Consider the following 14,331-nt stretch of genomic DNA (forward strand, 5'->3'; position numbering starts at 1 on the left):
CAAGATCCACTCATTGAAATAAAGACTACAAATTTTGAACTTGAAGATCTAAACTTAATTCCCCTTTACATTTTCTTTTTTCAAAATATTTCGAAAGCTATTTCAATGCCATGAATTTTTTAATGTTTACATTTTTCCTTTGTGATATGAAGAAAAAATATGTATGAAAACTCAAGATATTGGTTTCGGAGATCTAACTACTCAATTTGTAAAAAAAACAAAATGCAATATTAGGTTTTTACTATTAGTTTGTCTATTTTGTAAAAAAAAGTAATATATGTGTACATTAAATAATACTTTAAAATACATCAGTTCTAAAAATGTGAGTTAAACATTGTCAAGGCACTTATAACTATTTGTAATTTTCAGTATTGAGATTCATGAATGCATCCCGCACTACCACTAGAAACTCATTGGTGGAGGCGGTAACATATAGCCATGGGGATGATCAATAACAACTTTCAAAAACTTATCAGGCCATTCAAATTCTCGACGTTCACCAAGCTGACTTATTCTGTCTAGATTTGCATTTTTAAAATCTTCTATCATACGCGGAACCAAGTCATCGGTTATTAAAACCTGTATCCAGTATCCTATAACACCGTAGGGAGCTTCTTTAGTAACACCTGCTCCAGTCACGGATTCTGCTACAAAGGTCAGAGCTAAATGTTGAGCTTTAAAAGTAAAATGTCTACCATGTCGTATACGGTCTTTAATGGCCAGCAGTAAAAATTTGGCTGCATATGGAGCTATTTGCAACTCAATGCCATCCAAAGTTACAGAATCTGGGGCTTCTGGCTGATCATCTATGGGACAGGAATTGTGCAACGAGCTACCACTCATGGACATAGAGACAGGAAACGCCAAATTGGAGGGTTCTGTGCTCATTTCTCCTACATCTTCTTGTTTACATTTTATTTCTTCCTTGAGCGTCATCGAGTCCATCAATGTGTTCAATTCCTGTCCATCTTCCGTTTCACCTGTATTAGGTTGTGTATTGCGTATTCGTGGTCTGGGTATCTCTCGGAATGTAAATTCTGCATTAACGCCAGCTAAATCGGAGCCATCTCGTTCTAACTCTTCCTCAAGAGCCACCAAACGCTCAGGAAAAATGTCAAATACACTTAGAGTTCGGTCTATGTTAGTAACCCACCATTCTCCACCAGTCTGAATATCTTGCTTTAGATAATTTAGAACACCACGGCCGTTCCATCGGGCAGCTTGTTCCAACTCCTCATATGTTACTCCAACAATTTGACAAAAATCTACACTGCCGAAAGGCGTAATCATTGACTTGAGCTGTGGATCCTCAGCAATTAAAATATTCTGCAGCGGTGTATCGAATCTATCGTCTAAACCCTTGCGCCATGGTATGTTATCTCCGAAACACAAACGATTCCCTGTCCGGAAACAATAACGAGCCAAATTCTGCATGAGATTTGCGGGCCAGGTTGGAGGTCGAATTCTCTTTCCGGGATTCTCTTCTTCCTCTTTAAGCTCTTCACTTGTTTTCAGTAGGCGAAATGTCAATTCGAAACCCATTCCGGATCGTGATTGTGTCTCACTATCCTCACTGTCTAGTACATGAACCCGACCGTCGCCATGTAAATCGCTCAATCCAAAGCTGACATAAAACCAGTGAGGAGGGACTTTCTTTGCAACGTCTCCACGATTGCTGAACATACTGATGTAGTCCAGTGGATCTTGTCCTCCTAACCAGTATTTAAGGACTGTGGTTACTTGCAGCGGGTTCGGCTGATCAGGGTAATGCTCCAGTAATTTATCTATAAGTGCTTTCAAGCCGGCTGGTGGTGGACATCTTGGGGTACCAGCTCCAGTGCTTTGTTGACCTGGAGCTGAAGTCATTTTCTAAAAAAAAAATAATTTCTAAAATTTTATCTAAAAAACACAAAACAAAGTAATTAAACAAATTCTCAAAAATTCAAGTTGTGCCTAGACAACAAAGTCTGATGCTATTTTGGCGGCGGCGGTAAGCTGTTCTTCCTTTGTCCTTGGTACATAAACTCATTGAGAACTGTGTCCCCACTAAGTAAATTTACTTTCGGCAAGTCTCTGGTAATAGGAAGCATGGTACAATAAAAATGTAAGGTAGAGCTACCAGCTGATTACACTTTTTTTCTAAGCGTGTCCAGCTTCTGACAATTTTATGTATGTATTTATTGTTTTGAAAAACAAAATATTTTCAAAATTAACAATTGGAATTGAAACATCGAACAGTTTAGATCATATTTTTGAAATGAAATTCAGGCATTTCATTCATTTTTCGCGCTAATTAACTCATTTTAAAAATAAGGAAAACAACTTGTTGAAAGCAAATTTGACAGGAAGAAGGCATAGCCTCAGGGCTGTATTTCTATCGTTGTATTTCTATCTTTTTTAATAAAAACTTTTAAGCAAAGGATGCTAAATATGAATTAGAATTAAAAGAAATATACATTACTTTTTTAAATTATGTTGTTTTTTGTGAAAAAAGAAATATTGCAATTGATTTCTCAATTTCACTGAGCACATACTTGTTGAATACTGAATTCCTGTACCTGCCCTAAAACGATTAATTAATGATAAAGTGAGTGTCCTTTTTATTTTGTTTTATCTCTTTGCCTCTGTTTACTATTCGTAATACCCGTTTTTTTCGTTTTCACATATGAATAATGTTTGTTTGAAGAAAAAAGTGGCTTTCAAGACAAAAATAATGTGACAACACTATGTAGCTTCGTGCATTGAGAAATTAATTAATTAATTAGCGTTTTCTGAAGAAGCTAAATACGAAATTCAAATTACTTTCGTACGGAATTCGTTCCTGTGACATTCCTGTATGTATTAAAGGTGAAGGTACATAAACAGCTTGGCATCATAGCTAGGCATATTAATGTCAAATTATAAAGTGAAACGACTGCAGACTTTGAGTGCTGCTTTGACATCCCTTCATGAAATGTCAAAAAATATGTCATGCGAAGACTTCAAGCTGTTTATGTACTCTCATCTTAAGACATGTTTACGTTAGAGACATGACACAATTACAGAAGGTAGAACAAGGCTACCCCCTAAATACATTTTTTTCTTTTGGTGTTCTTATTCTGTCAAAACATATACACATTTTGTGTATGAGTGTGTATTGTTTTGAATAAAAAAAAAAAAAAAAAATATATATATATATATATATATATATATATATATATATATATATATATATATATATATATATATATATATATATATATATAATAATTTGAAATTATTTCAAATTCGGTTGCAAAACAAATTCATATTTTCAACACATTGTATGATTTTGGGATAAAATTGTATTGTCTTACTATTTTAGATTCAATATTGTGGAATAAACCCACAATATTATCGCGGGTATTCCTCAACCTTTCTAATTGAGCCATGGTTTGAGCTTTTTCCGGGTTTACCTTCGTTATGAAGATTTATTTGAGGTACATTGGAACAATTATACAAAAACTTAAAATTTTGGGAGGTGCTTTATTTTTCTTGCAGAATTTCACGAATGTGAATAAACATTTTTTAACATCAATTGTCTCTATGTTAGGTTTTTCATAGATCATGTTTGCTTATTTTTTGTTTGTGTGTTTATACATAAAACATACCAGCCATGGCAGAAGAATACAGGTAGATGCATCCATGGTAGAATGATATCAAGGTAGGGCTATGAAACCATATGATTTTAATTTTTTTTATTTTCTTGGCTTAATATGTCATCTTTATTTGTTTATGTATGTGTTTTTTTTTCAATAACAAAAAAATTGTTCAGAAAACATTCAAATTCGGGTGTTTTCATGGTACAATGATATAAAGGTAGGGCTATGATACCATATGATTTCAATTTTTTTATTTTCTTGGCTTAATATGTCATCTTTATTTCTTTATGTTTATGTATGTGTTTTCCTTTCAATAACAAAAAAAATTGTTCAGAAAATATTCAAAATCTGGTGTTTTCAAAATGTTTATTCCAACCTATGCATCGACAAAATCTAGAGTTTTTGTAGCGAAATAATCCTTTAGACATATATAGTACATGATTTTGAAAAGAAGTGTCGACCTTTCATTCAGTTATCGCTTTTTCAATTATTTATTCAAAATAAATGCAACAAGTTGTTTGATTTTTTATTGTTTTGATGCTAATTCTGACATTACAAGCCAATATATAATTCGCGTTTTTCAACAATTTTTACAAATTTAAATAATTTTTCATTCAACATTTTCAATTCCAAAATTGGTTTAACAGTTCATTGTCCCAGCAGCTGTGTCGACGCGTCTACCTATATTCTTCTACCATGGTTATACGATTGACAATATCTTATTTTCAAAATCTATATTCATAATACACACAAAATCAGAGATGGGAACTGTTGTTTTTGCATTGAAATTTGACAAGGTAAATTACCATGGTTACCCATGGTAAAATTAAGAAGGTAAAGTCATTTCAAAAAAAGCACACCCATCTCTGCATTTTCTGTAATTTACCTTGTCACTTTTCTTTACATAAAAACAAGTTCCCATTCCTGATTTGTGTATGTACAATGGATTTATAAATACAAATTTTGACAATGAGATGTTGTCAAATGAATAATTTTTGAAAAAATTGTAAACATATCTTAGCATGACTTTACCTACTTGATTCTACCATGGGTTAACCACTAGAAACTGCGCTTTTATACTTACAACCATGCTTATAACACGCATTACTATGTAGATTCTGTACTAAATTAAAAATAAATAAAAAAAATATGTTTATTATGTTTATATATATCCGGTCTAAACCTGATAATTGGACAATCACAATAAATGCTAATATAGAAAAACATGCAAAACAAAACTGAATCTATGATTCTGTTTTGACTTACGGTCAACGTAACGTAAAAGGCATAAGAACGATTTGCCGCTTTTATTTAGTTCATTTATATTATCGCCGTTATCTAATTGTTTAGTTTGGCTCGGTGATCTATTCGAGTTTGCAAAATTATTGCAGAGCAAAATCGTTGTAGCCAAACTGAGTCTTTTTTCTAATCAAATTTAAGTAAATTAATACTCGCAACGCACAAAAATGGAGCCCTACAATCAGCCCGTGGTTATTGACAATGTAAGTTTATGGGTTCTATCCGTTTCCCTTGTGAAAACAATCAGAGAAATGTTTAAATGCATTATTACAAGGTGCGGTGCGGATGAGTAGTAGTGACATCACCTGCCTTACTGCCGCGCTGGCCCTCTCTTCCAGTCATCTGCTGAAAATCTGTTGGTAGTTGATACACCAATAGCAACAATCCTAATAAGTCTGCCAACAACAAATACAATGAATGCGATGATGACTAAACCTTTGGGTGGTTGAGTTACCAAAATAAAAACCAGGTTTAAAGGGGTCTGCTTGAAAAATAACATGGAGACATTTTCTTGTATTTTGTTTACCTTTTATATTTAATACAAGAAGTCCAATCATATTGGCCAGTCAGTTTTATGCCTTCGTTTAGAGACAATTGACGTCCGTAGTTCAATGGATAAATGACTGGTTGAGTTTCACGAACCCAATTCACAGGCAGCATTAACAATTCGCTACACTTATCCCTTGTTCGAAGGCCACATTTACCATGGTGTCGCTTGAACTCCGAGGGCCTTGGTAGTTTATTATATGGATCTCTATAATAATCTCGGAAATTTTGGCAGTCGATATAGAATTGATCAATGTCGTATAGCCGTCCATAATCCACAATGGACAAGCCAACTTCGGGAGCAAACCCTCTTAGAGATTTCCGCTGATTTTGGGAACTCTTCGCAACTTGTAACATATCAACTTCTGGCGTTTTAATGAAGCTCATCTTGGCGTACGAATTGTAACAAAGAAGATTTAAAAAATAATTATAGATTTGAAAACTTTCTAATTTTCCTATTAGTCTTTTATTTGAATTTTTTTAATGACAGACATTTTACTCGTTCTTTACAGGGTTCTGGTATGATCAAAGCAGGTTTTGCCGGAGAACATATACCAAAGTGCCGATTTCCCAACTAGTGAGTTTTTCAAAAAAAAAAAAAAAAAAAAAAATGTATCTTCGAAGTTTCATATTGTCGTTCATTTTAGTGTGGGCCGTCCCAAGCATGTTCGTGTGATGGCCGGTGCTCTCGAAGGTGATCTGTTTGTCGGTCCAAAAGCCGAGGAGCATCGTGGTCTTTTAAGTATACGCTATCCCATGGAACATGGTATTGTTACCGACTGGAATGATATGGAGCACATTTGGGGATACATTTATAGTAAAGTATGTTCATTGGGTAAATATACTATTTTGATTTGTCGTTAGTGGTCTGTTCCAGAACCTAGTACAATATATATTTTTTTAAAGTTTTAGAAGTAAACTGTTCTAGTGCCCAAAAAGGGAACAAATTTTCTTTAGAGACAATTGGCGTAAATCAAGCTTTTAACAGAGGTATTTCTTCCCTAAATGTTTGGAACAAATTGAGTTTAGCTCCAGCTGGCGGAAAATTCTGAAATTTTTACCGAAGGCAGGTTTTCTTATCCTAACCACAGCTAACAGTGTTAATCAATACTTCCCGAGGTACAAGGTTCAAAAGTTCCAAAAATACCATTTTTTAATGTGCCCTTTTTAAACCGATAATCGAAATAAAATTAAATTTTCTCCTCTGGGTTATGTCCAACACCAGCTTGGCGGATCAAAAGTTTTTAAAGAAGCCGGCCTTCGGCCGTGGCTTGAGATTTTCTCCTCTGGAGTATGTCCAACACTGGCTTCGCGAACCAAAGTTTAATTAAATTTAATATTTTTTAAATAACCAAAAAATATAAAAGAAGTACTTTTTAAAATTTGGAAATCTATATTCCGGGAAGTATAGAACCACCTCCCGAAAAGGTTTTATTGATGTAATCACTATCTGTAGTGACATTTTGATGTTTTATTGCGATTATCGGTTTAAAAACTTTGGAACCCTATATCTCTGAAAGTATTGATTTCCCCCCAAAATTGTGCCGCTGTGATTGGGATAACAAGACCTGCCTTTGGTAAAAAGGTCAGAATTTTCCGCCAGCTGGAGCTAAAATCAAATGTCAAGTTCTTTACTTTTGCCGTGACTGGACTATGTCTAAATTCGGTTAGAATTTAGGCTATCATTTAACAATAATAAGCTACAAAAATTGTTTTGATTAAACGTGCAGTTAATATTCATTCATGTGGAGTCATGTTCGATAGGAATTTCTATTCATAAATAAATCGGATCAATAGAGCCGTGTCTTCCGCAAAGAAGATTATTCCGGTCTAATCAAAGTAAAAGGCAATTTAATCTACTATACCAATTTTTTAGTCCGCAAAATATGCTGTGTAACACAAATATAAGAATAGAGATAAAAAACAAATGTAAGGTTTTATATAAATTACAGCAAGGATATCTCCTCAAAAACAAACCATTGGTATATTTGGATCGATTTACATTTCCCAAAATTTATTTTTCATTATTTGTTATATCTAACGTTTTTTGTACCATTAATTACAGGAACAACTGTCGACATGCACCGATGAACATCCGGTATTGCTGACGGAGGCTCCCTTAAATCCACGCAGGAATCGTGAAAAGGCTGCTGAGTTTTTCTTTGAGGGCATTAATGCACCTGCTCTTTTTGTTTCGATGCAAGCCGTGTTAAGTCTGTAAGTAAACAAAATGAAAGCTTCTATGTCTGCAATATTGACTGAATTTTGTGTTATCCTAATTTCAGTTATGCAACTGGCCGCGTAACAGGTGTTGTGCTTGACTCTGGAGATGGCGTGACACATGCAGTGCCCATCTATGAAGGTTTTGCCATGCCTCACAGCATCATGCGTGTCGATATTGCCGGCAGAGATGTTTCACGATATCTTAAGACTCTTTTACGTAAAGAAGGATTTAATTTCCGCTCTACAGCCGAATTTGAAATTGTCCGCTCCATTAAGGAGAAGGTTTGCTACTTAGCAACAAATCCCCAAAAGGAAGAAACGGTGGACACTGAAAAATTCTCCTATAAACTGCCCGATGGCAAGACACTAGAGGTAAACAATATAATTGATCACCTGGTCAAAAATGTATTTTTTAAATAACACACTTTTCAAATTTAGGTGGGACAAGCACGTTTCAGAGCGCCTGAAGTTCTATTTAGGCCAGATTTGTTGGGTGAAGAGTGTGAGGGTATTCATGACGTTTTAATGTACGCCATTGAAAAGTCCGACATGGATCTCAGAAAATTCCTCTACCAAAACATTGTATTGTCTGGCGGTTCTACATTGTTTAAAGGCTTTGGTGATCGTCTGCTGTCTGAATTAAGAAAACATTCGGCAAAGGATTTAAAAATTAGAGTAAGTTCATCAACAATTATATATGAGTTGTTAAGAATTGTAGAAACTTGAATTTATGTTTGTCTTTGACACAGATTGCAGCTCCACAGGAACGTTTGTACTCTACGTGGATGGGTGGCTCTATTTTAGCATCACTGGATACATTCAAGAAAATGTGGATCTCAAAGAGAGAGTACGAAGAGGAGGGCCATCGTGCTGTGCATAAAAAGACTTTCTAGAGCAATTCTACTCGTCATTATTTATTGTAAAATGCTTGTATTTTTTTAATTTCCTAAAGATATTCACAAACTGTATTTGTAATTTATTTTTGCGTGTTTAAGACATACTTTAGGCGTAAAATTACTTACCAACTTGTATTCTAAAGTCATTAAAAGTTATCCAACTAAAAAGGATTTAAAAGATGTGACTAATAAAGACATTTAATATGTTCAAGTATTAAAAACGGAATCGCCGCAGCTGCCACATGAGGATGTGGAGAAAGCCAGAATACAAAAATTTTCAATAATAGAAATTCGCTTTCAAATCTATTTTGATTGTATTTATAATATCTCTTTATGCCGTTATCAACTGAAATAGATAATATTGAAAATGGGAATAATAAAAATTAAGAACTAACAATTGGATTGTATTTATAGGTAAGGGTAACCAAGAGATCAATTCAGGGCTTAGTTTCTTCTTGTTGTCAAAAGAAAAATCATTAATTAACGTAAAAAAGAAAACAGGGAACTAAGTAGGGAAAACAGGATTTTTTTCGTAAAACGCCAAAGGAGGTTAGAAAATTCAAGTGATGGAAGTATTTGCTCTGTGTCCATTTTTTGGAAATGATTAAAGCTGCACGAGGTGATCAAAATGTACCTTAAACTTAAAACTTTCTAAAAATGATGAGTAAATTTAGTTTCCATTGGTATAATATGCCTAATTGGAACATCCAAAAGATATTCTATGAATTTATTCATTAATATTCTCCACTTCAAATCAATGACTCAACGATTCAGATTATAATGCAATTTCTTTCCTGGTTATTAAACGATCACAGTTAAAGTCACCTAAGGACAACATGTTTTCGTAAAGTTAAGCTTTCTTCTACCAAAATACTATATGTGACGAGCGCTTAATATATATAATTACTTTGCAAAAAAATTACTTAGCGATTGCTGCTAATCTGCGAACCGAATTGAACGATATTCAGTAAATTCAGAAAATAACAGTCGTTCCGCGATATTTATGCTCTACCCTCTTAAATTGTTGGGAAAATCAAACTGGAATTGCAATTATTATAAAGAACAAGTTAAAAAGTATCCGTCGGTTTTGTCGACAGATATATACCCTCAGCCAATGTACGATTACTTAAAAATATTTTGACTTCTGTTACGATTATTCAAATGTTAAACCCCTTATGGAGAAGGTTCCGAAGGAATAGGCCAATATTGGACATTTCGGACCTAAATAAATATGATATAAATATTGCGACATGCCAGGTTTTGGACTATATTGGTAACTTCCTTCATTTTACATGAGATATATGGTAATTTTTAGCATGTGCGTGAGGAACCATATATAGTCGACCGAAGCATTCCATTTTCATGCTTCATCTAATACATATAAAAATATTGGTATGGGCAATATTACAAGAAAATCGAACATTTATATCCAATTTATGGAAAATCATTAATTCCATATTCATCTCAGATTTCTGGCAAAGAGAGATATATTTAGTTATAGCAAGTCGTAAAGAATCGCTGTCTTATTTCGCAATTTATAATAGATAAAAGTATTGAAAATTGTGACCCTCAGCCAATGTTCGATTATTTAAGTATGTTTAGACTTCTGTTATGATTATTCAAATTGTTGCCCCTCTATTGAGTGGGTTCAGAAGGAATGAGCCAATATTGTCCATTTCGTATCGGACCTAAATAAATACGATATAAATATTGCGACGGGCCAGATTTGGACTATATTGGTAACTCCCTTCTCTTTACATGACATATCTTATAATTTTTACAAAATCTTTACCGAAGTATTCCATTTTCATACTTCATCTGATACATATAAAAATATTGGTATGGGTAAAATTTACAAAAAAAAAAACCGAACATTATTTCATACATAATTTCCACGTTATGACAGTTAAAAATATTGAAAATTGTGAACCTTTGCGAGTGAGGTACCAGAAGGGTTTCGCAGATATATCATTTTCACAACAGATATTGTATTGGCAAAAACGTTTGTATGTGTGAAATTTGAAGAGCCTTTGTGGGGCAAGTACTAGACCCATATATCCCATCTTCACAACAGATCTTGCGTTAGTAAAAATAATGGGATGCGTGAAATATAAGGAGAACTTTGAACATATTTCGGATTTTATAAACGTTTTCGTTATTCAAAACTTTGACCCTTTGTGTACCAGGATTCGCAAAGTTGGAGCAAAATCTGATTATTCTTTCTCTTTCTGTACAGAATATATATATATATATATATATATATATATATATATATATATATATATATATATATATATATATATATATATATATATATATATTTTTTTTTTTTTTTTTTTTTTGATAATTTGGACTATTTATATATATATATATATATATATATATATACAGTGGTGGCCATGAGGTTAGCACACTAGATACTTGCTATTTTTAAACGCAAATATTTTTATATATCTTAATTTTTTTTATGATATATTTTATATGTGTGTTACTTGTCCTTCTAAGATCACGTCCCATCATGTCCAGCATTATCCCTTTATAAATATTTTGCGTTTTTCTATCCAGAATAGCATAACCTCAAAATAACACTGGACAGTATTTTACCACAAAACAAAAAAGTTTATTTATATTAAAAATGTATCAAAACAAAAACACTTATTTTACTAAAAACTTAGTACTTAGTTGGATATCCTTTATTTTTGATCACAGCTGCTAGTCTCCTTGACATACTCTCTACAAGGGCCATACAGCTTTCCACTGAAATACCATTCCAAGCCTTTTCTACTTCCTTCCATAAATCGGCCAAATTTTTAGGTTTTTCCCTCACTACATGCTGCTCCACATCATTCAAAAGGTTCTCAATAGGATTGAGATCCGGAGATTGGGCTGGCCATTATAACACGTCGATATTGTTCGATTCCAAGCAACACCTCACTAAGCGTGAGGTGTGTTTTGGATCACTATCTTGAATAAATCGCCACCTAAGTGGCATGTTGTCCTCTGCATATGGTATCATTGTATTTAGAAGTAAATTCTGGTATACATACTGGTCCATACGAGTATCAATTTTTTTATAGGACCAACACCATACCCAGAAAATGCTGCCCACACCATCACATTACCCCCCCCCCCACCGTGTTTTATTGTTTTACTTGTGTACTTTGGATTATGTTGCATGTTCGGAGGACGCCATACATACCTTTTACCATCCGATCCGAATCTACAAAATTTAGATTCATCACTCCAAAGTACATTTTTCCAAAAAATTAACGGTTTTTTCAAATGCTCACGAGCAAAGTACAACCGAGCTTGTATGTTCTTCTTTGAAACATGTGGCTTATGCTGAGATATGCATCCACGTAAATTTTTTTCATTAAGTCTTCGTCTTATCGTTCTGCTGGACACGTTGATACCATATTTTCCTGAAATTTCTCTCTGGATTACGGTGGAACTCTTAAAAGGATCTTCGACAGACGCTCTGTATATTATAGAGTCCTCTTTACGTGAAGTTTTTCTGGGCCGAGGAGCCTGTCTAACATTTTGAGATGTTTTATACTTCTGAATATGTCTTAGTGCATTATAAACCATCCTCCTGGAACTCTCCAAAGTATTAGCAATCTCACTTATACTTGTTCCTCTCGAGTTCATTTGTTGAATAATCTTTCGTTGTTCCTCTGTACACCACTTTTTTTAGCCATATCTAAATAATGTTCATTAAGTCAGTTTGTCTTCCTCATTAATATTACCTAAATTTACCAATTAATATTTATACCTTCATTGTACCTTCATGTAATTATACTTATATGTGCTAAAATTGTGTCCAGCTTAATTTACACATTACTGCAATAAATTGTAAATTTGAAAAAGAATAACGATAGAATGCAAAAAAAAAAAAAAATAACGGGACTTACTGATCACACCATAAACAACACTAATTACCAAAAACTTTAGTTTATAATAGCAATGAAGTGATATATTTTGCTTTAGAAAACAGAAAGTATGAAGTGTGCTAACCTCATGGCCACCACTATATATATATATATATATATATATATATATATATATATATATATATATATATATATATATATATATATATATATATATATATATATATATAGAATATATATATATATATATATATATATTTTTTTTTTTTGAAAATTTGGACTATTTGTGCGTGAGGTACCAGAAGGAGTGGACCGATATATTCCATCCTAGCACCAGACCTTGGGGTAATAAATTTAATAAATTTAATCGGACTCTTACATCACATTTTATTAGAGTTGTAATTATTCTAATTTTTGACCCTTGTGGGGGAGGTACTTGATCGAGTGGGCCGATATTGTCCACTTTCGAAACTGACCTAGCACTGACGCAAATATTAGCATTTGCAAAGTTGGAGTAAATCGGATTATCGTTACCCTTTCTGCGCAGAAAATATTTTTTTGAAAATTTCGACTATTTGTGGGGACAGACGGACATCGCTATATCGACTCCAAATGTCCTGAAACAGATTTGGGCCAAAGAGTCCTAGGGTCTAAAACCGTTATTTCGAGTAGGCACGTTTTGACCGTACCGTACCCTCTCTAGCCATATGGTTGAGGGTATAAAAAGTGTAAAGCGCCTGAAAGTATGTTATAAAAATTCTTAACATAAATGTAGATAAAGTAGATTCATATATGACCATAAAAGTACGTTTAGATTTTCGAAACCCACTCGATCTCAGGTATACACTGGATTCATGAATACGGTTAACACGACGTATGCGCTCTGGAATTAACGTTTGAAATCGAGTGGATTTAGTAGTCTAACATTATAACATTATGTGTATACTAGTCTTGAACTATTAATATATTAATTCAGCTATGGGCAGCGTCGAACATTGAGTATAATCCATGGTAGAAGAATGCAGGTAGTAGCATCGACAAAGTTGCTGGACAATGAAGTGTGAAACCAATTATGGAATTTGTAAAAATGGTTGAAAAAACTCGATTTGTGTCGTATAAAAAACATACACAAATCTACTTATATTTGAAAAAACATTTTAAAATTTTTGATATATCAACGTTTCCAAGCGTTGATGCATCTACCTGTATGCTGCTGTCATTTCTAAGCTTGAGTTCTTTATATTTGGCTGGAAAGCCACAACTGGCTATCGTTAGACCACTCCAGCATTTAAATGTGAATAAATCTTATGTTTCTCGTACCATCGCTCGTTACCGTGATACTGGTAGCGTAGCCCGACGTCAAGGAAGTGGACGGAAGAAAACAGCAACATCAGCAGAAGTTATTCGAAAACTAAAGAAGCGACTTGATCGAAACACGCGTCGCAGTGTCCGAAAAATGGCTCGTGAGCTAAACATATCGCAAAAATTCATTCGGCAAATATTGAAAAATGAGCTCGGGGTAAAGCCATTGAAATTCCAAAAAGTGCAAGAACTTACAACGCAACAGAAAGAACATCGACTCAAAAGAGTTTACTTGCCAAAGAGGTCAGCTGAAAATGTGCACCTTCGGTTGGCCACTAGAACTCAAGCACCGGCCATGGTGATGGTGTGGGCCGCCATAATAGTCGATAGTCGCTCTCCGTGATCGACCGTGGCTTCAGAATAAATGCCGAATATTATCGCGAAAATATTCTGGAGGGTGTATTAAAACCTTGGGCACGCAAAAAATCTCTGGATACCAATGCGTTGGACTATTGTGTCTTTAATATTTTGGAAAGCAAGGTCGGCACTAAAAGA

At 33.9% G+C, this 14,331-nt stretch overlaps 3 protein-coding genes across 3 annotated transcripts; 1 reads left to right on the plus strand and 2 right to left on the minus strand.

Moving 5' to 3' along the window:
- Window positions 1-230: 230 nt before the first annotated feature.
- LOC101893495 (suppressor of fused homolog) lies at window positions 231-1,992 on the minus strand. The gene has a single exon (XM_005188281.4). It carries the CDS (start codon window positions 1,864-1,866, stop codon window positions 403-405), a length of 1,464 nt encoding a protein of 487 aa, XP_005188338.1. The 5' UTR covers window positions 1,867-1,992; the 3' UTR covers window positions 231-402.
- Window positions 1,993-4,964: 2,972 nt separating this feature from the next.
- Window positions 4,965-8,981, plus strand: LOC101893662 (actin-related protein 1). The gene is made up of 7 exons (XM_005188282.4): window positions 4,965-5,122; window positions 5,978-6,042; window positions 6,113-6,287; window positions 7,531-7,682; window positions 7,751-8,060; window positions 8,127-8,363; window positions 8,438-8,981. The coding sequence occupies exons 1-7, from the start codon at window positions 5,087-5,089 to the stop codon at window positions 8,579-8,581; spliced, it is 1,119 nt and encodes a 372-aa protein (XP_005188339.1). The 5' UTR covers window positions 4,965-5,086; the 3' UTR covers window positions 8,582-8,981.
- Window positions 5,390-5,837, minus strand: LOC101898212 (uncharacterized). Its single transcript, XM_005188312.4, has one exon. It carries the CDS (start codon window positions 5,820-5,822, stop codon window positions 5,442-5,444), a length of 381 nt encoding a protein of 126 aa, XP_005188369.3. The 5' UTR covers window positions 5,823-5,837; the 3' UTR covers window positions 5,390-5,441.
- Window positions 8,982-14,331: the final 5,350 nt, after the last annotated feature.

Source organism: Musca domestica, unplaced genomic scaffold (genome assembly GCF_030504385.1).
Source record: "Musca domestica strain aabys unplaced genomic scaffold, Musca_domestica.polishedcontigs.V.1.1 21, whole genome shotgun sequence".
Taxonomy (NCBI): domain Eukaryota; kingdom Metazoa; phylum Arthropoda; class Insecta; order Diptera; family Muscidae; genus Musca; species Musca domestica.